The sequence below is a fragment of the Bufo bufo genome, chromosome 2 (assembly GCF_905171765.1).
Source record: "Bufo bufo chromosome 2, aBufBuf1.1, whole genome shotgun sequence".
In the NCBI taxonomy this organism is placed as follows: domain Eukaryota; kingdom Metazoa; phylum Chordata; class Amphibia; order Anura; family Bufonidae; genus Bufo; species Bufo bufo.
The window spans coordinates 96,446,721-96,471,465 of record NC_053390.1 but is presented as its reverse complement, the minus strand read 5'-3'; the positions used below and the strand labels follow the sequence as shown (position 1 = coordinate 96,471,465).

Here is a 24,745-nt window from a genome sequence, read left to right as displayed (position 1 = left end):
TATTAAAACTCTGCCTGCCAGAGTTTTAATGCTAAAGCCTGCTGGACCCAAGTCAAAGTCTTTAACCCATTTCTAGAAACAATTATGCCAAGTAAAGCTGTTATTGAACTTCATCACAACATCTGGACTCAATTTATTCTTCATCCCCAAGTTAACTACCCCCCTTATTTGCTGCTTCGGAAGACAATGCCTGAGGTCCAGGTAGGAGCACCGTGACACATAACAGTAAGGGACATTGTAGGCCACCCTATACCACTCGGCCTTTCCTACACCTGGGTACCACCACCAACACCATTTCTTAAAGGGGAATCTGTCTCGTTGATTCACTGCAACTGGCGTCACAAATATTTCTTAAAGAGACCCTTTGCCGCTGTCGGACGTTGCACTTGGTATTGCTCTCAGCAGGCACAGACATACCACCTGTGCAGCCGGTTCAGCTGTGCAGGGGCCCAGTGTGGGAGGGGGGCTAATCTAAAACATTAACTAAATAGATATACTTATGTGGCCACTGCCACAGTTCAGTGGCGTAGCTTTAGGGGTCACAGCGGTCATAGTTGCAACTAAGCCTCTAGGTTCGTCTTATAAAGTGAATACTAGTGAGCGCTTCCATTAGGGAGTGAAGCACTGTGAGTGCTGTACTCACCCCTCCTCCCTGGTCTCCTCTGGGCCCCCCTGCACTGTCCTGAGTTTGTACAGCATCAGGATGTACAGCGCACACTATGACCTGACATTGCACGCGGTCAGATGACATGAGCCGGGACAAGACCAGCAAGTAGGGACTGCAGGAGACGACACTGGACATGGTGAGCAGCAGTGGAGCAGGAGAGGTATGTTTATTTATTTATTTCAAGTCTGATCTGAGGTCTGATGGGGGTCTGAGCATCTCATATGGGGGCCTGAGAATCAATATGGGGGCCTAAGCATTGATATAGGGGCTTGAGCATCAGATATGGAGGTCTGAGCATCTGATATGGGGATCTGAGGATCTGATATGTGGATCTGAGGATCTGATATGAGGGTCTGCGGATCCGATATGGGGGCCTTAGCATCTGGGGGGATCTGGGGATCTGATATGGGGGTATGAGCATCAATATGGTGGCCTGAGCATCTCATATGGGAATCTGGGGATCTGATATGAGGGTCTGAGGATCTGATATAGGGGTTTGAGCATCTGATATGGGGGCCTGAGCATCGGTATAGGGGCTTGAGCATCTGATATGGGCCCTGTGCTGTGTGTGTCTGCCCCTGGTCGCTCAGTTCCTTCATTTCAAGCTCATTATTAAATATGTGATATAATATTAATTGATATTTAATATAAAGTATGTTTCGCTATAAAATGTACTGAGTTGTGCTTGGTAAGAAGGGAAAAGGCCATGGCACTCACAGGAGCGCTAACGCCTTCTCAAACAGCTGATCGGCGGGGTCCTGAGGATAGGACATCAGTATCAAAGTCCCAGAAAAACCTTAAAGTACTTGCAACATCATAGTTACATAGAAAGACACATAGTTACATAGGTTGAAAAAAAAAAACAGTGACCATTATGTCACTGTTATACAATACATTCCAGAACTCTAAGGGTTACATAGCATCAGAAATCATTATAATGCTATGCGACCCCATCAGTGCTGGGAGGTCAGGACGGGAGCTGCTGCATACTCACGCTGCGAGTCCGATATGTGGACTCACATATATGAAAGGGGCCTAAAGGGGTATATTTCTGTACTGGAACAAATTATGGGGAGCACTATGGGGACATTGGCTCTATTGGGGGCACCAAGAGGGGGTATTTTTTTGTACTGGCACACATTTTAGTGGTCATTTTTGAATTTATATGGAGGTACTATTTGCACTGGCAGACATAAGGGGCATTTTTCTGCTGGCGCACATTATAAGACAGTATTTTTTGTACTGGCACACATTATAAGAATACTTTTTTGTACTGGTACATATTATAAAGGGGTATTTTTTTGTACTGGCGCACATTTTAAGAGGGTATTTGTGCACTGGCACACATTATAAGGGAGAGATTTTTGTACTGGCACACATTATAAGAAGAATTATTACTATTGGGGGACTATGGGTGACATGATTACTAGTATGGGCACAATGGGGGCATTGTTACTATTGGGGCACTGTTAACACTAAGTGTACTCTGGCAGAGAATTATTACTATTGGTGAGACTTTTAGGAGCACTATTACTCTCGGCTTATAACAATTATTTTTGGGGGGCACTATGTTTACGGCATTATTAGTGCTCCGCTGAAAGCTCTGCATAGAACATCAGTGAAAGGTATTTGATGTTCTATGGCAGAGCTTTCAGTGGAGGGTACGGGCAGAGGCAGGGACGTGTATTCCCTTTGGGACAGCACTCACTGCAGTGCATTTAATCAGTATCAGTACACCATGTATGCAAGTGAGCTCTTAACAAGCTCTGCTTCTCATGCTACCAGATGAGAAGCAGCTATCCTCTAAGTCAATGTTCGACCTTTTAAAGTCATGCCTTGAGACATGACTTGGATAATAATGAAGTAGTTAAGAGCTCATTTGCATACCTTCTTCCCAGAATTCCAGAGGAGCATTGCCTATAACTCTCCTCCATAAGGAGATATAATATACCGTACAAACTTTTGTAATTTCCTTTTTTAGTTTTGACAACAGATGTCTTCTGGCACAAAAATACTTTGTCTACTCCTATTCTCCTGCAAAAATCCCTAGTGAACAAAATACAAATAAATACCTTCCTAGTACCTACAGTGGGTAAAAGGTCTTAAGGAGCCCATAAACCTTCAGTAGCTGTCACTGAATGGTAGTTTGGCCAACAACTATTTCTCTTGACTCCTCCATAAACATGCATGCTTATCTTGGCTGAAAATGCCTGTGTATGGTAAAATTCATCATGCCTGATCTTTCCTTCCTATGACAATTTGTCGGGTGAGAGTAAGGATGGCCCCGAACCAATAGACATTTGGCCAGCCCCACTGAAATGGATTTGGCGGACTTCTCTCTTATGTATATGTGGGACTTTAGATATGTGGAATGGTTGCTAATGATAAATTGCACTACTGCTGAGTAGCAAACAGTGCTGATGAAAATACGGCTCGATGAATACTTACACTTTTTTGTTCTACATTTTAATGCACTTTATTGCTATATTGTATGTACAATGATGAAGGGAGGTTATGCTTATTGGAAATTGAAGCTTTATGTCTATCTCCATGTTCCGTTCCTTCTATTCTATTCCTAGCCCTTGTTTCCTATATAACCCGATTACTTTGTTTACTAAATACACCCCTCCAGAAGAGCGTTGCTGGGGGTGGTGTCACCCGATGCGGTAGAAAATGGTGTCACCTCCCCCCCAAAAAAGCAATACTTTTTTAGCCATATAACAAAAAATATGTTAAAAAAAATTAGTTAATGCTTTTAAAAAAATAACGTTTATTTTAAATTCAACCTTTACTGAACAAAGAACATTTTTACAACACTAAATTTAACAGGAAAAAAATAATAAATAATTAAATAACACAAAATTCAACAAGAACAAATAATAATAAAAAAAATAATTAAATAACATAAAATTGAACAAGAACAAATACAAGTGCACTTAAAGAACATCTCAATCAATTCAGAACTTTGCTTTCCTGGCCTTCAAAGCTGCAAAACTGTTAATTACTTCATCAAAATCAATGGTTGGTACTAATTCGCTTTCAACTGACAACAGTGCAAGATCAGAAAGCCTAGACTCTCCCATTGTAGATCGCAGATCATTTTTGATAAGTTTAAGCTTTGAAAAGCTCCTGTCGCACGAAGCCACAGATACGAAGGTTGTGAGAAATAATTTCAGACATTGTGAAAGGTGTGGGAGAGATTTAATAAAATCCCATTCAGCTATGAAGGTCAAAACTTGTAAAGCTGCCCAATCTGTGACTTCTTCTAGGTCCAACTTTGCTGCTGTTACGTGTCTTCTCAACCTTGGTATCTCCAGTAACAGCTCACTCTCGGATACCTCATCGTAGAAATTGGTCAGTTTTGGAATGGACACTTTTAATTCTCCTTCAGTGGCAGATATGAGACGCTTTGCTTGAACAGCTTCAAACATGCCTGCTACTTTAATGATGGCTCTTAATCTGGTCTGGAGTTCCAAATGAAAGCGATCAATGCACTCAAGCATCGACCTCTTATTTTCTTCTTGGAGACTTGTGCTTCCAGCATCTCTTGCCAGTTCCCCTGCCATCCTCTTCTTGAACCTGGCTCTTCTCTCTACTGCAATTCCATATTCATCAGCTTTTAAAGTGCCTGCTGAATTGCACTTTTGACTAGGTGACTGCGCCCCTCACACAAAAAAAGTCTTAGTGTCTCAAGCTTTGTAACCACTTTATCAAGACTTAAGCCCTTAGTCTGCAGGTACTGCTGTGCATCATCAACTTCCCTCAGTAAATCAGACCAGAAGTGCAGGTAGCATAGAAAAGTAAAGTCACAGACAGCAGGTAGAAGACCTTGTGCTGCTCGTCTTGTGTCCATATTTTCACAAGGCTCACAAAGAGCTTCAAGTGCTGACACAAACATGTCAAATTTTTATTTTACTGGCTTAACTACAGCATAATGAGCACTCTAGCGTGTTGTGGATAGTCTTTTTACTGACACTCCAGCATAGTCAATTAACACATCCCATCGATGGGTGGAAGCAGCAAAAAAAGAAAACATTGTCTGCAGAGTTCCAAAAAAGGTCACGCAAGATGCATTTTCAGCAAAAGAGTGCTGACCACACAAGTTTCCCCTTCAGAATGGATAGTACACCTCCATGGATTCCAGCCATAGTAGCAGCATTATCATAACCCTGAGAGCGGCACATCATTATGTCTAGTCCATCACTTTCTAGTTTTTTAAGAATGTCAGAACTGAGGACAGCAGCTTTTTTCCCCTTTAAAGGGAAAAATCCTAAAAAAAACTTATTTTACCTCAACTTTCCTGTTGGTGATGTGTACATATCTGATCACTTCAGACATCTGATCAGTATTCTATACATCAGGTGTGCTGTCAAACATGATGCCAAAGTACTTTGCAGACTTTATGTCCGTTACAATCTTCTCCTTCACATGATTTGCCAGGATACTTATAAACTCATTCTGAGTTAGTGTTCCTTCAGTACTGGGTCATACTTGAAAACATCTCAACCATCTCAAGAAAGTTCCCTTTGAGCTCCAACGTATTTTGCGGATCCACGTATTCGCAAAACACGGACACGGCAATGTGCATTCCGCATTTTGCGGACCGCACATCGCCAGCACTAATAGAATATGCCTATTCTTGTCCGCAATTGCAATTGCGGACAAGAATAGGACATGTTCTATTTTTTTCGGGAACGGAAAGGAGGACCCGGAAGAAATTAATGGGTCCACAATTCAGTTCCGCAAAATGCGAAACGAAATTGCGGACATGTGAATGGGGCCTTATTTAAAGAAGACTTTTCTTCCCTGTGGCCACGAAATGCCAGATTCTGCTTGGCAAGAAACAATGTGATATCCAACAATCTGTGCAAAATGTCCCTTCACTTTTTCTTCTCAGTCTTTTCTTCTCAGTTTGGGCATCAATGGTTTCATGCAGCCTCGGTCCTGCTGCCAAAGTTTTCCACTTTTGCAGACAGTATAAGTGCTCTTTGGATGTCTCATGATTATATAATTTTGGGCTCAGTTTCCACCACTTCTGAAACCCAGTGACAAATTTGGGTGTTGTATCTGTAGTACAGATGGCAAAGAGTCGGCAACAAAAGCAATATAAATTCCCGCTGACAGGTGAGTAAACCATCCATGTCCTCAGAATTTTCTCTCCGTTTGGCATGACCTTGTAAAACCACACTTTTGAAAGTTGACGCACTTCTCCCTTTGCTTCAGCTTTTGCATCGGGCCTTTTTGTGACACTAAAAGGACCATCTTGGTTCTGGAAAGAAGCACTTCCTCTTTTCACAATTTCTAACCGAAAATTATCTGGAATTGGTATCTCCCAGAAGGACACATCAGATAAAATTTTAGTCTCTAAATGGTCCAAAGCACTTCACGACAAGAAGTGCAACGGTACATGCCTCAATATACTAACATTCACTGCAAACTAATGGAGTCTTGGCCACGCCTAATGTTTTTGCTATCTCTCTGATGGGTTTGTTTTGCTTTTTCAACCTAATGATGGCTTGCTTCACTGATAGTTCTTTGGATCTCATCTTTAGAGTTGACAGCAACAGATTCCAAATGCAAATAGCACACTTGAAATGAACTATGGACCTTTTATCTGCTTATTGTAATTGGGATAATGAGGGAATAACACACACCTGGCCATGGAACAGCTGAGAAGCCAATTGTCCCATTACTTTTGGTCCCTTAACAAGTGGGAGGCACATATGCAAACTGTTGTAATTCCTACACCGTTCACCTGATTTGGATGTAAATACCCTCAAATTAAAGCTGACAGTCTGCAGGTAAAGCACATCTTGTTCGTTTCATTTCAAATCCATTTTGGTGGTGTATAGAGCCAAAAATGTTAGAATTGTGTCTGTCCCAATATTTATGGACCTGACTGTATATCTGTTAGAGTTTAAGCATATGAATTTAGGTTGGAGCTGTGTCTCATACCAGAGCGGCATTAGGTTGGCCCAGTACATATTATTGTATGCTGGATGCATCAGATTACACAACTGTAGGCATTTTCCTATGCAGATTCATGATCAATATTTGCACGGCTTTTTCCTCCTATTTTCCTATTTATGGTTTGAGGGAGGTTGGGGGGGTGCGGCTGTTATTCCCTACTATTGTATTATATCATGTCATGATAGTTCTTTTTATATTGCATTAAATAAAAATATATTTTTAAGTGTAAAGATATTTTGCACTCCATTTGTTTGCAGTGAAAATCTGATAAAATTTGCAAATCTTTCTCCTTAACTGCATTCATGTCTTTCATAGTATCAGGACTATGGCTTGAGTCACTTTCAGCACTCTCTTCTGCTTCAGATTCTGTCATTTCCATTCCTTGCTTTTCTGCTTGAATATTCTTCTATTTCCCCTCCTTGCTCTTCTTCAGATTCTGCCATTTCCACTTCTTGCTCCTCTGCAGAAAGCTTTCTAGCAAAAGCATCAGAAGAATCAGCTTGTTCAATTGGCGCAGTGTCTTTTGATGAACCCTGGCCATAATTTGGTCTTTTGACATACTTGAGTATGGATCCAGTAAGGGTTTTGATTGATTTAATTTTTGCCTCTGTTGTTCTCCTTTGCTGGTATCCACTTGGCCTGTTTGACTTATGCACTCCATGTGGCATGGTGGAATATTCCCTTAGCAATTCAGACTTTGCTTTCTGAAACCCAATTGAAAAAAAGAGGACAGAATGAAAACATATAATTTGTTTCTTGTGCTTCTCATATGCTGCTAACGGTATAGATAAACCATATAATATGGATAAACCATATAATACCATCCCTTGGTTTAACCTTGTGGCATCAGCATGCCATTTTTGTTATGGTAAAACTGAAAAGGTCATGGTATATATCTTTTTTGCTTTTGATTGAGCTTGGACTCCCATATTGTTGAGTGGATTAGGCAGTGGCTGAGTGAGTGACAGACAACAGAGGGTTGCTGTCAATGGGGTATATTCAGAGCAAGGTCTTTACCAGAGGGGACCTCAGGGATCTGTACTGGGACCTATTCTGTGGGGGGGGGGGGTTGCTGGTGGATTATGGGGGTGCTACTGCCGTAGGGGGGCATCCGTTAGCTGAGCAAACCCCCCAAAGCTTATAGCCCTCGGTGGCAGCAGCTCACCTACGTCAGGTGCAGCCCACTTTCACTGGCTGGGTGACCGAGACACAAAATGCTGTTCAATTTCTTCTGGTGATCGCTTCTTCGTGTGGTCATCGTGTTCTGACCTGTGCGGACGAGTCACGTAGGAGACGTCCATCAAGCTCTGCCCTGCTGCCGCCGCGCCGCTAACGTCCCTTCACTGAGCCTGCCAACCGACCCAAGCGGTAACGGGGGGGAGTTTGGATAGTAAACAGAACGCTGATGTGGGGGAGGGATAAGCAGACAGATCGACAATGGGGGGGTTGTTCGGGATTGCTAGTAGACAAATCGCCGACATGGGGGGGGGGGGGGTTTGCTAGCAGTCAGATCGCTTACCGTCAGACTGGTCACCCGACGCACCCCCCTCGCAACGCCACTGCCTCCATTCCTTCATATACCCCAGGAGCACAACATACAACCCTAGCAGATACTTATATATAAAAATAGTTTACTGATAACATAGAGATGACAAAGCAATGGACATTACATAAAGATACAGACACTACAAATAACACAATACATAGAGGACACCACCATACACAGCTGCCTCTGTTCCTGCCCTCCCTGGATGCTAAGCAATGTGGCTAATAATGTGTATGTATATAAAGTATATCCAGAGTCCACAAATATACAGTCTACTGGATCTACTCTTCTAACCAACTCACATCCAGTACCTGACCATTAGTACCTGTACATATAGAGACTCATGCATAAACAGCATATATAATCTACAGGTCTGTAAACAGGTATAATGGAATACAATCGCAGACTACAAATATCTATATGTACACATATAAAGTCTACTGGGATATTATACTTATATGCACACACATATAACCAGACATATAACTTAGCTTGTTCCTGAAGTGTTGTTGGTCCAAGGGCTGGCAGGAAGAGAAGAGAGCGACTTCCCAGTTTCTCATAGCATATATCTTCCTGTGTCCCAGCCCCCCACCATGGACTCCACCCAGTAACCACCCAAATATCTTCCCACTCTGTTGGCCACGAGCATGTTGTCCAACTACTTTTACAATGTGCCCTGCCTGCCTTTGATATGCTAACTTAGGAGCGGTTAGAAAAGTACAGATAAGGACTACAGACTACAGCTCTCTGATGAGCAGCAGATTCACTGTAATTATTAAAGAACAGTCTACAGAGGTAATAAAATAAAAGCTTTAGATGAAAAACTGTTAAGGGTTTTTATTAATGACCAATATGAAAAAATGATTTTAGCCCAAACTGAGTAGACAATAATAAAAAAATAAAAAAAAATTCCCCAAAGATGTACATAGCCTTTGAAAGGTTTTCTTGATATAGACTGCCCCTATACAGCTGTTCTCCTGGTCAACCACTTTGTCACCCACGCGATGAACTGCAAAAGGGAGTACAGTACTGATTCCTTTATGCTAAGGATCGGTGGGGTTCTCATAGGTCAGCCCCCCAGTCAGGGCTGCCATCAGAAATTTTGGGGCCCCTTACACAGCTCAAGGCCTGGCCCCCCCTTCCTCCGTGGCCCGCTCCTACTCCGCCCCTTTAGAATGTGTCCTGACTACTCCTCCCAGCCCCCTCTCCACCCCCAAGGACCCACCCCAGTCTGCGCTCCAGTCTGTGGACTCTGGTCTTTGGTCTCGCCTCGGTCTGGTTCCTCCTAGTCCTGGCTAAGGCTTCCACTTCCCGCCGCCGCACCTGCAAACTTGACTGGCAGACGGCAGCGCGTGAACAGGACTGGTGGAAGGATTTTTGCCACCCTAGGCAAAAGCTAATTTTGCCGCCCCCTTGTCTCAGCCCATTGACCACGCCCTTTGGTCCCTTTTTTGTCGGCCACTTATTTAATAATTGTTTCATGCAACATTTTACTTGACCAGCTAATTTTAGATATTCTAGATATTCTTGGTGGTCATCTGGGCCATTTTGGCCTCAAAACATTACATGACCTACATTACATTATTGACAGCTGTAAGTTTTTACCTTGACTGGTGGTGGCCTAGGTGTGTTTATCAGCAGGTCTGCTCCAGTCACTGTTATGGGGGATCTGTAGATGACACTGTTATGAAGTATCTGTGGATGACACTATTATGGGGGATCTGTTGATGGCACTGTTATGGGGGATCTGTGGATGAAACTTTTTTTGGGGGGGATCTGTGGATGACACTGTTATGGAGGGGGATCTGTGGATGACACTTATGGGGGGGGATCTGTGGATGACACAGTTATGGGGGATCTGTGGATGACACTGTTATGGAGGGGGATCTGTGGATGACACTTATGGGGGGGACCTGTGGTTGACACATACCGTATATAGCATCTTATGCTATATGTGTCATCCACAGATCCACCTCATGACAGTGTCATCCACAGATCCCCCTCAATAACAGTGTTATCCACAGATTCCCCCCATAAGTGTCATCCACAGATCCCCCTTCATAACAGTGCCATCCACAGATCCCCCTCCCCGCCGCTCACAGGAGTATACATTTATAAAAGATAATCCTTATCCTGCAGTAACTTTAACTTTAAATCAGCGCTCATCTCTTTACTACCTTACATTGAGCTCCGTCCAGTAACAGGCAGTGCGGGCGGCAGCGCTCACTTACTGACGTCACGTGCCTGCGCCGCCTAGTGGAGGGAGCAGGCACGTGACGTCAGTGAGTGAGCGCCGCCCGCACTGCCTGTTACCGGAGCTGAGTGTAAGATCGCAAAGAGATGAGCGCTGATTTAAAGTTACTGCAAGATACGGATTACCTGTAGCAAGGCGGCCTATCACTCACTGACTGACTCACGAAAAAAAAAAAGGCTCGGGGTCCTGGCCCCTTACTGGGGTATCAGCTGTACCCCCCTGATGGCGGCCCTGCCCCCAGTAATCATAAAGTGATAACATATCATAGTGCTATGGTATTACTTTATAAGATGGGAATACTCCTTTAACTAGAGAAGACAGCATCCTTAAAGCAAACCTGGCACCTCTATTTTTTGGTGGCATAATGATCAAGGTCACAAAGGGAACCATGAAAGATCCAAGGATAGGGACTCCTTTCAACTCTAGCTGCATTCCAAGATGCGGATGCGGTAAAAAACTATGGTGGAGCAGAAGGCCTTTGGCTCCCTGCTCCACTACTTGGTCTTCCAAGCCACAGCCTGCTTTAAAGGGGTTGTCCGGTTCAGAGCTGAACACGGACATCCCCTTTTTAACCCAGTCATCCTCTCTGAGATGAGCATTTCATGCTTCAATGCTCTCCCTTTTTTGTCTACATTTTAACACTGCTAGGTGGAGGCTTCCGCCTAGCAGTGTTGCCGGTGACGTCACCAGCACTAAGGGGGTGGACATCACTGAATCTGGGTTAAAAGGCCTTGCCCTGCGTGATGCAGCACAGGGCAAAGGAGAGCATCGGAGCATGACATGCTCATCTCAGAGGGGCTGGTGGGGTGAAGGAGGGGATATGTCCGGGTTCAGCATTGAGCCTGGACAACCACTTTAAGCTTGTGGACTAGCAGATATCCAAAGGTTTTCCTCCCAGTAGGCTGAAAGGATGTAGAAGACATCAGGTCTGGTGATGTCACTGCATAGTTCAGAGCAAGGAGGGTAAAGAGGGCTGCTCAAAATTGGAGCTGGGTTAGGTGTGTTTCATTTTATTCATTTTTTTGGTGCAAAGGGGGCACAGTGGGGTACATTACTACAGAGTGGTGGACTTTACTATTTTAATAGGCCACAGTGAAGGAAATTACTAGTTTAATACACCATAGTTGCGGCCAGTGGTGTATCTTGGTTTTGTGCTGCCCTAGGCGAGACTAAACTTGGGCAACCCCCTAATATAAATTTGACCCACCCCTTCCTGTCAAGGCCAAACCCCTTCCTCTCTAAACCCCACCCCTTCCTATGTGCCATCCACAGATCCCCCTCCCCTAAACAGTGCCATCCACAGATCCCCCTCCCCTAAACAGTGCCATCCACAGATCCCCCTCCCCTAAACAGTGCCATCCACAGATCCCCCTCCCCTAGACAGTGCCATCCACAGATCCCCCTCCCCTAAACAGTGACATCCACAGATTCCCCTAAACAGTGACATCCACAGATCCCCCCTAAACAGTGCCATCCACAGATCCCCCTCCCCTAAACAGTGCCATCCACAGATCCCCCCTAAACAGTGCCATCCACAGATCCCCCCTAAACAGTGCCATCCACAGATCCCCCCTAAACAGTGCCATCCACAGATCCCCCCTAAACAGTGCCATCCACAGATCCCCCTCCCCTAAACAGTGCCATCCACAGATCCCCCTCCCCTAAACATTGCCATCCACAGATCCCCCTCCCCTAAACATTGCCATCCACAGATCCCCCTCCCCTAAACAGTGACATCCACAGATCCCCCTCCCCTAAACAGTGACATCCACAGATCCCCCTAAACAGTGACATCCACAGATCCCCCTAAACAGTGACATCCACAGATCCCCCTAAACAGTGACATCCACAGATCCCCCCTAAACAGTGACATCCACAGATCCCCCTCCCCTAAACAGTGCCATCCACAGATCCCCTCCCCTAAACAGTGACATCCACAGATCCCCCCTAAACAGTGCCATCCACAGATCCCCCTCCCCTAAACAGTGCCATCGACAGATCCCCCCCTAAACAGTGACATCCACAGATCCCCCTCCCCTAAACAGTGCCATCCACAGATCCCCCTCCCCTAAACAGTAACATCCACAGATCCCCCTCCCCGACGCTCACAGGAGTACATTTATAAACTGTTATCGGTAACTTTAACTTTAATCATTGCTGATCTCTTTACTTGGATACCTTACTCTGTCTTAGCTCCAGTAACAGCAGGCAGTGCGGGCGGCGCTCACTCACTGACGTCACGCGCCTGCTCCTCCCACTAGGCGGTGCAGGCGTGACGTCAGTGAGTGAGCGCCGCCCGCCCGCACTGCCTGCTGTTACTGGAGCTAAGACAGAGTAAGGTATCCAAGTAAAGAGATCAGCAATGATTAAAGTTAAAGTTACCGATAACAGTTTATAAATGTACTCCTGTGAGCGGCATGGCCCTGTATATTCTAACCCCCAGGCCAGCGTCCCTGTCAACATGGGAACGCCTGGGGGTTAGAATATACCATCGGATTTTAGTTTTCACTATCTCACTGAGATCGTGAAAACTCAGATCCGATGGTATATTCTAACCCCCAGGCAAGCGTCCCCGTCACCATGGGAACGCCTGGGGGTTAGAATATACCATCAGATCTTCCGAGTATACTGGCATATAAGACGGATGGGACAAGGGGCAAACAAGGCATTTTGCCGCCCCATTGGCATGTGCCGCCCTAGGCAAATGCCTTGTTTGCCTCGTGATAGATACGCCACTGGTTGGGGCATTAATTTATCGGGCACAGTGGGGGACACTATCCTAATGAGGCATACTGTAATAAATAAATAAAATAAGGGGCACAAAGTGAAGATTACTGTTGGGGCACAAGGTCAGACATTACTACTGTATCTTGCACAAATGCAGATATTACTACTGTATGAAGGTACAAAGTACAACATTACTACTATATGGGGACACAAAGTAGGCATTACTGTTGGGGCACAAAGGAAAACATTACTATTGTATGGAAGTGCAAAGGGGGACATTAAAGGGACATTCCAACTGTATGGAGATACAAAGGAGGACTTTACTATTGCATGGGTGCACATATGGGGACACAAAGTGGGAAATTAGTAATGCATGGGGGCATAAACAGGGATATAACTACTGAGAGTGCTGAAAAAGCAAGGAGCCAAAGATGTCTTTCCTTTACACTCTGCAAGTCATAGCTGAGAAACTGTCCATGGCAATGTGGGCCAGATGGAGAAGAAAAAGCAAAGTGAATGATTACAATGAAAGAGATGTCTCTTGCAATAAGTCCCTGGATATAACTGTACTGTATAGTGTTCAGAGCGCTTGTGTAGAATTATTATCTGCCACTATATGTTCACTCTATTGTGGTAAGTTTGTTCCTAGTACATTGATTTATATTGAATATAAGTATGGAGACATTCAGTTGCTATGTAGTGGTAATTAGAGATGAGCTAATTGAAGCTGACGAAGTGGAATTCGATCCGAATTTCAGGAAAAATTTTATTCGCAACGAATGCGAATTTCCTCACGCTTCCTGATAACGAATAAGAATTTTCCTAAAATGGCGGCTACACGTGTGAGGAATGAGGACATGGAGCAAGGAACTCTGGGAAGGCGGGAACACCCAGATTGACATAACTGCATGCAGCCAATCAGCCCTATAAATACGACAGCCATTTTAGATTCTGCCATTTTCCAGCGTTCAGAGTGCAGGGACAGACGAGTGAAGGCGCAAGGGACAGCAATTGGAAAAACCTCTATGTTTAAAAAAAAAATAATGAAAAAAGGATTTATAAGTGCAGGATAGGGAGGAATCATTTCACAGCATCTTAGTGCAGGGAAATATGTCAGAAGGCGCTAGGGACATTGATAAGAAAGCGATTTACAAGTGCAGGGAACTAATATTTGGGGATCCAAATAGTCATTAGATAGCTTTGTCATTCCAGCTTTTTGTTATTAGGCTGCAAGTGTTATGTTGAAAAGCCTTTTGTGGCTTATATCTTAATATCTTTTTCAGTACGACAAGAAAAATATATACGCATTTCACTTCTGCAGTTATTTCTGGTGAAAGCGTATAGGGGCGTATTTCAGTAAAATAAGAAAAATATATACGCACTGCACTATTGCAGTTATTTCTGGTGCTGGTGAAAGTGTATAGGGGCGTATTTCAGTACAACAAGAAAAATATACACGCACTGCACTGTTGCAGTTATTTCTGGTGAAATGCTATAGGGGCGTATTTCAGTAAAATAAGAAAAATATATACGCACTGCACTGTTGCAGTTATTTCTGGTGCTGGTGAAAGTGTATAGGGGCGTATTTCAGTAAAAAAAGAAAAATATATACACACTGCACTGTTGCAGTTATTTCTGGTGAAAGCGTATAGGGGCAAATTTTTTGTAAAAAAAGAAAAATATATACGCACTGCACTGTTGCAGTTATTTTTGGTGTAAGCATATAGGGGCATATTTCAGTCCAACAATAAAAATATACACGCACTGCACTGTTGCAGTTATTTCTGGTGAAAGCATATAGGGGCGTATTTCAGTACTACAAGAAAAATATATTCTCAGTGCATTTCTGCAGTTAATTCTGGTGAAAGAGTATAGTGGCCCATTTCAGTCCAACAAGAAAAATATATGCTCAGTTCACTTCTGCAGTTACTTGTTTGCAAAAGAATTCAGTGGCCTATTTCAGTAAAAAAAGAAAAATATATACGCATTTCATTGGTGCATTAATTTCTGCTGAAAGCATTTACTGGCCTATTTCAGTACAAAAAGAAAAATATATTCTCAGTTCACGTTGGTGGTTATATGTGTTGAAAGCTTGGCTGGATGTCAGCAGGGTGGCAGCAGTGGGAGTTCGGGAGCCAAACGTGCCCGGGGTAGAGCACCTGCTTCGCAGCAGCCTAACTACCCGGGAAGTAGTGGTGCAGGCGTTCACAGAAGTAGCGGTGGTAGCAGTCAGTCAGTGCGGCGGTTATATGTGTTATTTTGTATTTCAGTACAAAAAGAAAAATACATTCTCAGTTCATGTCGGCGGAGGTTATATGCCTTGAAAGTGTTTAGTGGCCTATTTCAGTACAAAAAGAAAAATACATTCTCAGTTCACGTTGGCTGTGGTTATATGTGTTGAAAGCGTTTAGTGGCCTATTTCAGTACAAAAAAAACCCTACATTCTCAGTTCACATCAGCGGCGGTTTTATGTGTTGAAAGCGTTTAGTGGCCTATTTCAGTACAAAAAGAAAACTACATTCTCAGTTCACATCAGCGGCTGTCATATGTGTTGAAAGCGTTTAGTGGCCTATTTCAGTACAAACAGAAAAATACATTCTCAGTTCACGTTGGCGGTAATATGTGTTGAAAGCATGGCTGGGATTCAGCAGGGTGGCAGCAGTGGGAGGTCGGGAGCCAAACGTGCCCGGGGTAGAGCACCTGCTTCGCAGCAGCCTACCTACCCGGGAAGTAGTGGTGCAGGGGTTCACGGAAGAAGCGGCTGAAGCAGTCAGTCAGTGCGGCGGTTATATGTGGTAAAATCTTTATTGAAGTATTTTGGTCGAAAAACTAAATTTATTTAGCAGTCAGGGCTGTGGTTATATGCGGTTAAATCTCCATGATAAATCTGCAGCGTGGGGGCCCCGTGTGGCTTATACACACTTTCTGTAACGGTCGCGTAAACACACACACAGAGGGCAGGGAAGTGACCACTGCGCTCCACCCTTACCCCTGGCCCTGCCTACTTGCCTCGCGAGTCCTAATGACAGGGGACAACTGGACGGCAATCCCTAACTTGGAATAAGTGCAGGGATGACAGACAGACAAACAACAGGACGTGAACGGACCGAGTCAATACCAGGAAAGCTACAAAGTACAAATGGAGCAAGCAGAGAATTGTCAGGAGAAGCCGGGGTCATAAATACCAGGAGAGACGTGAAGTACCAAAGGAGTCAGCAGAGGATCGTCAGGAGGAGGCCAGGGTCAAATACCAGGAGAGCAGGAAAGTACACAAGGAGCAGGCAGAGGATCATCAGGAATTCAGCAGGAGGTAAGTACGCCAGGAAAGACCAAATCACAGGTGGAACCTAAATTAACAGGCAACCTGTGCCCAGCAGGCTGCCTGTATTTATAGTGGGGAGTGAGGGTCATGTGACGTTGCCAGCGTCACATGACCGACAGACCAACCAGTCGAGCACCGAGTGATCAGCTCGGCGCTCAAGGCAGACTAGGAGCAGGGAGCCACCCAGCTAGTAAAGCCGCCCTGGGAATGAGGTCAAACACAGATCCTCATTCCCAAAGCTAAGCAACAGTTCTGCGGGCAATGGGGGACCGAGTGCACCTTCGGAACCCCGTTACACTTTCAAAATAATCCTTCAGCGGAGTGAATAGATGCCGGATGACAGGGATGCTCCACGACCTTCCCAGGAGCAGCGGTTCATTTCTGAGACGTCCGTATAGAGCGGGGGGAATCCGAAGACCCTTTCCATCTTCTTGCTCCGTTATATGTGGTAAAATCTTTATTGAAGCATTTTGGTGGAAAAAGAAAATGTATTCAGCGTTCAGCGCAGCACTTATATGCGTTAAAATCTTTTGTGAATTATTTCGGTGGAAAAACTAATTTCATTCAGCATTCATCGCTGCAGTTATATGTGGAAAAATCTTTTGTGACTAATTTGGGTGGGAAAAAAAATTGTATTCAGCGTTAAGCGCAGCACTTATATGCGAATCAAATCTTTTGTGAATTATTTCGGTGGAAAACATTTTTTCACCCACCATCTTTAGCGAGTACTGGTATTGCCACCAACCTCCACAGTATGTCACCTTGTCACTCTGTGGCCTCCTGATGCTGCCGCCACCTTCAGACTCTGTCATTGTGCCACTCTGTGGCCTCCTCCTGATGCTGCTGCTGCTGTCGCCACCTCCAGACTCGGTCATTGTGCCACTCTGTGGCCTACTCCTAATGCTGCTGCTGCCGCTACCTATAGACTCTGTCATTGTGTCACTCTTTGGCCTACTTATGCTGCCGCCACCTCCAGACTCTGTCATTGTGCCACTCTGTGGCCTCCTCCTGATGCTGCTACCGCAACCTCCAGACTCTGTCATTGTGCCACTCTGTGGTCTCCTCATGCTGCTGCCACCTCCAGACTCGGTCATTGTGTCACTCGGTGGCCTCCTCATACTGCTGCCACCTCCAGACTCTGTCATTATGCCACTCGGTGGCCTTCTCCTAATGATGCTGCTGCCGCCAACTACAGACTCGGTCATTGTGCCACTCTGTGGCCTTCTCCTAATGATGCTGCTGCCGCCAACTACAGACTCGGTCATTGTGCCACTCTGTGGCGTCCTCATACTGCTTCCACCTCCAGACCCTGTCATTGGGCCACTCTGTGGTCTCCTCATGCTGCTTTCACCTCACCACTATGTCATAAGTACAATCTGTGGACTTCTCATGCTGTTCCCACCCTCCCCACTTTATGACTGGTCCACTATTTTGGCTTTCGGCCTGGCTGACATCATTATTTAATTGCCACTTCTGATCTGTCAGAAGGAAGGAAAAATGAGACACATAACGGATTCTGTCTGTGTAGCTGATTTAAAGGCCTGTATGGTCCCATCAGAATTGGCTTATGATTTGGTAGCCAAAAGCAGGAGTGGGTACAAAACGCAGAAGACAAATATTACATTCATGTGTCATCTCTGCTTTAGATCCACTCTGGTTTGTTTTTTCCTTTAGCAATACTGATGGATTATTGAGCAAATGCTGACCGAGTGAAGGTGTATGCTCCACAAACAGGATCAGTTTTTTTCTGGGTTATTGTTCTGACGGATCAGAGGAAGGGCAAAATAATCAGTGACGTCAACACAAACTTACTGCTGACACCCTCTGTCGGGGGGGCTCTACTTGTATAAGCGTTTAATAGAACAGGTTCTGTAATCATCTATGTGTAATCAGCTGACGATGGTGTAAAAGGAGTGCACTTCTTCTTGACGCTAACATCTACCTGTAAGGCCGAGTTGATACTTGAGTTATTTGGTCAGTTTTGGCACTGTGACCACCCAAATAAGCAGTGATTCTAAGAGCAACGCCTGTTACCTGCATGTCATATGGACTCACAGTATTATTTCACTACCAAAGCAGACTCCCTATGCGTGTTACTGCAAGGCACAGTGTTCTACACCACTATAAAGGTTATTCACACACGGCAACAACATGCAGCTTTTCCAGCCTCTCAGGTAGTAACAAGTCCAGTACCTTTGGGGGTATGGGTCTAGCAGTCCTGCCGACTCTGACCTTGTGACTGTCATTTCCCCGACCTCGTGGAGTCCCCCAAAGTTCAGGCCAACACCTAGCCACGTGGCCCCCCATCCAGCCCGGCTGAGACAACTCTTCCAGAGCCTCCAGCAGGACTCTGTTGCACAAAGACTCTCTCCCTTGACTGACAGTCTGGGCTAGGCTCTTATCCCAGACTGATTGTGGCACCTGGTGCTGCCTCACACCTGATAACTGACAGGGAAGACACGGAAATTCCTGCCATAAATCTCCCCTAGCAGTTATGAGGCCTGTCACTGCCTCACATACCCCCCACTTTGTTCAAGCCCGTTGGGGTAAACACTAGCATCAAATCCAGATGCTCGTGAATGGGCAACGACCTGGCCTACAGTCTTCCTCTTATTCTGCCAAACCCAGGACAACAGCGCTTGGAATGTCACAAACATGAATTTATTCCGGAGCAGATAAGACCTACGGGATTGTCTTGCCCATCTCATGAGCAGGTACTCTCTTTCACGAGCAAGGATGATGCGCTTTCGCACCTGTGATCTCTCTCTTTTCTTTTTTCTGTTCCTCTCCACATTGGCATTTGGTCTCTGGAACTTCTCTCAGAAGATGTTTTTATATGACCGGCAGGCTCTCTTTTTAGATTTTTTGGCTTCTGCACATGCTTCTCATGTCCTTTCTTGGACTGCTGCAACTCTTGATTGAACTGTTCCAAGTCATGGTCGTGTCCTGACCCTTTCTCCTTTGCCATGCGGGGCTCCTTCAGCAGAGCAGGCTTATCACCGCTCGCTTCTTTTATGTGCCTCCAATTCACTTCTTCCTTCTTTCCAGCGGTGGTTTCCCCCTCTTTGGCGCCAGTTCAGAGGACCTCTGGTTCTTTAGTGTTTTTTTCCACTTCGGTAGCCGCTACTTCGGTCACTGCAGCACCTGAGGAATTCACTTCCTCCAACACCTCGGCCTTAACTTCTTCTGCCTTGGTTTTCTTGGGCCTGGCATCATCGAGGTAGGAGGTACCGGGGTCTTCACCAGACTCGTCGACTTCTGGCATTTTTTCCAGAGGCTCACTTAGGAGACTGTTCTTCTTTCGGGAAGAATTCAGGAGAGCCAGCCCACAGGAGTAGACAGGATCCGCATACTGGTTGTCCATCTCCTCATATTTCTTCCCCAGCAGACTGCTGCCTACTTGGACGGCCTTGCAGGCAGAGGGGACATCTTTCGTGCCCAGGCCAAAGCTACCCACTGCCATGAGTCTCTAAGCCGCTGCATCCACATCAGCCCCCTCAACGGGTTCAGCAGAAAGATCTTCCGTCTTCTCTGTCTTGGTCGGGCACCGCAGCGACCCCATCTCCAGACCCCTTCTTAACAGGCTCTGGCTTAGACTTCTTGGCCTCTTGTAGAGGATTCTACTCTTCAGTTTTCTCATTTTCCTTTGCTTGAGCCAACCTATCATCTCGAAGCTCTTGCCTCTAATTCTTCAGGCTAGTCTTCTCCAACTCATCTCGCTTTTCTTGTGCTTTTTAAGGGCTTAGCCAAACAAGAGGGCCCTTGGTCTCTGTTTCCGAGCATCCGCCTTCGCTCGGTCATGTTCTTTGGCATATCGGACCAAGATGTATTCTTCTTCAGGCCCGGGGCAGGTCAACCTTCTGTTTCTTCTTATTTTTTTGCACCAATTTGTCGGAAGCGCCCCCTCTTGGGCCTCCTGGTCCAGCTGCTACTCGCTAGGTTCTGCTGCAACAGATATAAGAGTATCACCATTCTCTTTTGGAGACCCTGTGGGGGTTCCACCCAGAGTCCCTTTAAGCACTTTATCGGTGTTGTAGGAAGCATTCAGTATTTTTGCGGACCCATAGACTTCAATGGGGCCATGTCCTGATTTTCACGGACAAGTATAGGACATGTTTCATTTTTTTTGCGGATCCGCAAAAAAACGGATAGCATTCAGTATTTTTGCGGACAGCATACGGCCGTCTGAATGAGCCCTTAATCCCTACCTGGGACATTACCTTATTGACCATAGAACACTGTTGGAAGCATATCCACCTTGAGGACTGTCACACTTTCTGTCCGTTCACACCCTTGGGTTCACCAAGCTGTAATTTATTCTTGGTTCCTGGTATCCCGAACACGGAAGACTGCAAACTGTTGCCACCCGGAAACAGCATGGCCTGCAGTCCCGACTTTTCCTGGACGGTCACTTCAGCCGCACCCTTTAGGACTCTGTGCACAGTCGCAGGTAATATAGGAACTCTAGAAAACTGCACTGTTCTCCATCTTCTTGTCTTCTCGACGGTTGCCCTTGCCAACGGCACACACCTTTGTCTCCAGAAACTCCAACTGCAGCACCGAAAACCTGTAGACTTTTGCAAAGGGTCCACTCAGTGTTGGAGAAGCAATTGCGCCCTCAAAGCCTCCCGCTCTACATCAAAGCACGCCATTTCACTTGGGCCATAACCAGCTCTTTCGCCAGGTTTCTTCTCGCCGTTGTATATGCTGCCACCGACATGTAAGTCACGGTAAAAGACATTTTGGCAACCAAAGTCCACTTAACCAGAGACCCCCCCCCCCCCCAATTTTTATTTTTTATTTTTTCATAAGTCAGTCTCTCTCACCAGGCTTCTGGCCCTTTAAGCTCCACACAACAACTCCTTTGCAACCCAGCAACCCAGCAAAAAGTGTCCAGAACAGCATGAGCAGCATCTGCTCCTTTTGATGATGTCATTGCCCCTAACAACCACGTTGCCTTTTCAGCACAAACGCTTGCCCGCATCCTCCACCAATTGTGAGGGATTAGCTCTTTTTCAGGGGTCATTCTCACAATTATCGCCACAACAGCCGGATTGCAGGTCCAAATGTGGGGTTTATTTTCATAACAACAAAACATAAAATAACACCTTGCCCATCTGGGCTCTAACTAAACAGAAAATATCCCTAGCTCACTTAAAGCCTCCGTTCACACACGGCAACAACATGCAGCTTTTCCAGCCTCTCAGGTAGTAACAATTCCAGTACCTTTGGGGGTATGGGTCTAGCAGTCCTGCCGACTCTGACCTTGTGACTGTTGTTTTCCCTAGCCCGGTGGTCCCCCAGCCAGCCCGGCTGAGACCACTCTTCCAGAGCCTCCAGCAGGACTCTGTTGCACAAAGACTGTCTCCCTTGACTGACAGTCTGGGCTAGGCCTCTTATCCCAGACTGATTGTGGCACCTGGTGCTAGCCTCACAACCTGATGACCGACAGGGAAGACACGTAAATTCCTGCCATAAATCTCCCCTAGCAGCTATGCACTTGTCAGCGCTCACAACTCAAAATATATATATATATATATATATATATATTATACATATACATACACACACCACCACACACAGTATATATAATATATATATCTAATATTAAATAAAAAAATAATTATTTATATATATATATATATATTATATATATATTATATATATAAAATTTGGGGGCTATATATCTTTATATACATAGCAATCACCACTAAATCTAGAGCTTCTGAGCAACATAGGGGAAGCCTATGGGAGGGGGTAGTCCAAAATTTACATGGACAGCAATTCATCTGAACAACCGCCATGCAATACAACATATTCTCTGTAGCAGCTGCTGGAAGCCCAACTAATCGTGTTGGCTGCAATTCTGTGGGATAAGATGTAGTATTCAATGAAACCATTATGGGGAACTGTAACACCAGAGGTCTGTGCCTGATAGCATCTCTCTGCTCCTTCACTGCTGGCATGGCCGCTGGAAAAGTATTAGACTTGTCCACTTTATGTGGCATATGTGGCCTATCATTTCCTGCCTGAAATCCTCTTCTTGCCATCTGATCTTCCATGCCTGACCTCTTCCTGTTCACTGTATTGTACGTATTCGCCCACTCTGACCACTGCCTGTTTACTGTACAGACTCTGTTCTTCCTGCCCCGACCTTTAGCCTATATACCAGACTGAACAAATTCTGCCTGTTCTGACCCTGGCTTGTCCCCTCATTCTGCCTTCCCCCTTTGGTGCCACACACAAATGCTTATTGACTATACCAAAAGGTAGCATCTTGTGGTTCTCCTGCAGTGGAGAGCAGATCCCTGTATGGGGGTGAAAGGGTAAAGACCAGGAGTAGTCCTAAGCTAAATATTTTCAGTGACACAGTGGATCTACACCAACTACCCTGCATTTGCAAGGGCCCATGAGGCAGGGGATGTCCCATCCTTCTCTTAAACTGCCCAGATACCCTTGTCACTATTTATTGTGGAATCTAGGGGGTAAAGAGCCCAGGATAAGGGTTAGCTCTGATCCCAGCCTTTATAGCGGAGCCTTGCTTCAGTCAGTGGCAGGCTCAGGCAGCGTTTATGTGGCCCAATATTATCCCCACCTGTAGGGATGGAGCTAATACTGATTTCAAGAGTCTGATAAAATCAGAATTGTGCTTCACTGAAACAGTGGTTAAGCAAATACATTTTCATTAAATCGCCTAACCCTACTACTGCTAAGCTAACAACTGAATGTGGGGCTACCATTCTGTGAGTTTTACATTGGGGGAATTAGATCTCAGAAGGGGTTTAAGACAAATTAGTATTTAAGAGTATAAGCAATTTCACCCCCAAATAGTTAAATACGAAGTTCATATTTGCTGCATCCCTATGTCACAAATAGCGATGAGCGGCAGGGGCAATATTCGAATTTGCGATTTTTTGCAAATATTTAGGTGAATATTCATCATATATTCGCGAATTCGCAATTATTTTCTTGATTGTGAAAATCGTCAATGTAAAATGCGTGTATTGCGCGAGCAATACAGGCGTGGGTCACTGTTGCTACATTTTTCAAGCTGCTGGAAGTTTCCTGAGAGTGGAGAAAATGGTTGGCATGGCAGAACATTACAATAGCTTTACATGCAGATAGAGTGCTCCAATATATTCGCTATTGCGCAAATAGGCAATTAATGATGCGCATATTTTTGCGCAATACGTGCAACTTCACATTTTAGCAGGTCTGACTACATATTACTGATTGGTGCACTATGTATTGTTGTGAACTTGTGACATCACAGCACTATGTCTGCAGCATGTATGTATGGACAGCAGAACCTATCACACTACCTAACACCCTGCACTATATCAGGATATAACCTACACTGACTATCTGTATTATATATATATATAAGCTAACAAACTATCTAATGCAATGAGTGGAAAGCACAGAACACAGCAATGACACTGCTCTCTCTCAGAACTCCATAAAACTACAGAAAATGGCTTTTGGGGAGGTTCTTATATAGTAAGGGGTAGGCAACTTTCCTATTGGTTGCTAGGGATGTTGCTAAGCTCTGACAAAGACATTGCAGCCTTCTCATTGGCCCACAAGCAAGATGGGAGGTTACTGATGAAAAAAAAAATCTAGAATATTTAAGAATACGAATATATATCACTATATTCTACATCTTCGCGAATTCTCAAAGTGGCGATATTCACGATTGAAATTCGGGATTTGAATATTCGCGCCCAACACTAGTCATAAACAATACAGTATGTTTAAGGGCTAGACCATCTTTACCTGTTTCTGCCCAAGTAGCCACTTATCTCGCTTCTTTTGCTTTCTTCTCAGGTTCTTCAGTCTGTTAATTTCTCTCTTGTTTAAGCGTTGGTTGACGAAAGTCGAGTTGGGGAGTGTTGGCTGCATAATCTGAGTAGGAACCTCTACTGGGGTCATGATACTTTCTCCTCCAGGTGTTATCCTCACAGGAGTGATGGGCACCTCAGATGAAGAAGGGTCTGTGCTTTTTTCAAGACGTGAAACACCAGGATCATCTCTGAGGTTAAATGTTTCTCTAGCACTTAGTTTTACAGTTCTTGGTGGAGCTTCAAACATATGACGATTAGTTTTATTAGAACCAGCAGCGGCTGAGCTCAATAATGGAACATATGATCTTTGCTTTAAAGTAGAGGCCCATTTCATGTTTATATGAGGCTTAAGTGGTAGTTTTTCTGTAGACTCCCAGTCCAAGCTATATGATTTTCTATGAAGCACATTTCTATT

At 44.9% G+C, this 24,745-nt stretch overlaps 2 protein-coding genes across 2 annotated transcripts in view; both read right to left on the bottom strand.

Annotated features, from left to right (window-relative positions):
* LOC120992379 (E3 ubiquitin-protein ligase RNF180-like) overlaps positions 1–24,732 on the bottom strand; it is a 121,020-nt gene extending 96,288 nt beyond the window's left edge. Inside the window, exon 1 of the mRNA XM_040421329.1 lies at positions 24,263–24,732. Coding sequence (XP_040277263.1) covers positions 24,263–24,664 — 402 coding nt within the window. The 5' untranslated portion in view covers positions 24,665–24,732. The remainder of the gene's footprint in view (positions 1–24,262) is intronic.
* RNF180 (ring finger protein 180) overlaps positions 24,726–24,745 on the bottom strand; it is a 66,336-nt gene continuing 66,316 nt past the window's right edge. The window contains exon 5 of the mRNA XM_040419623.1: positions 24,726–24,740. Within this exon, the coding sequence (XP_040275557.1) occupies positions 24,726–24,740 (15 nt within the window). The remainder of the gene's footprint in view (positions 24,741–24,745) is intronic.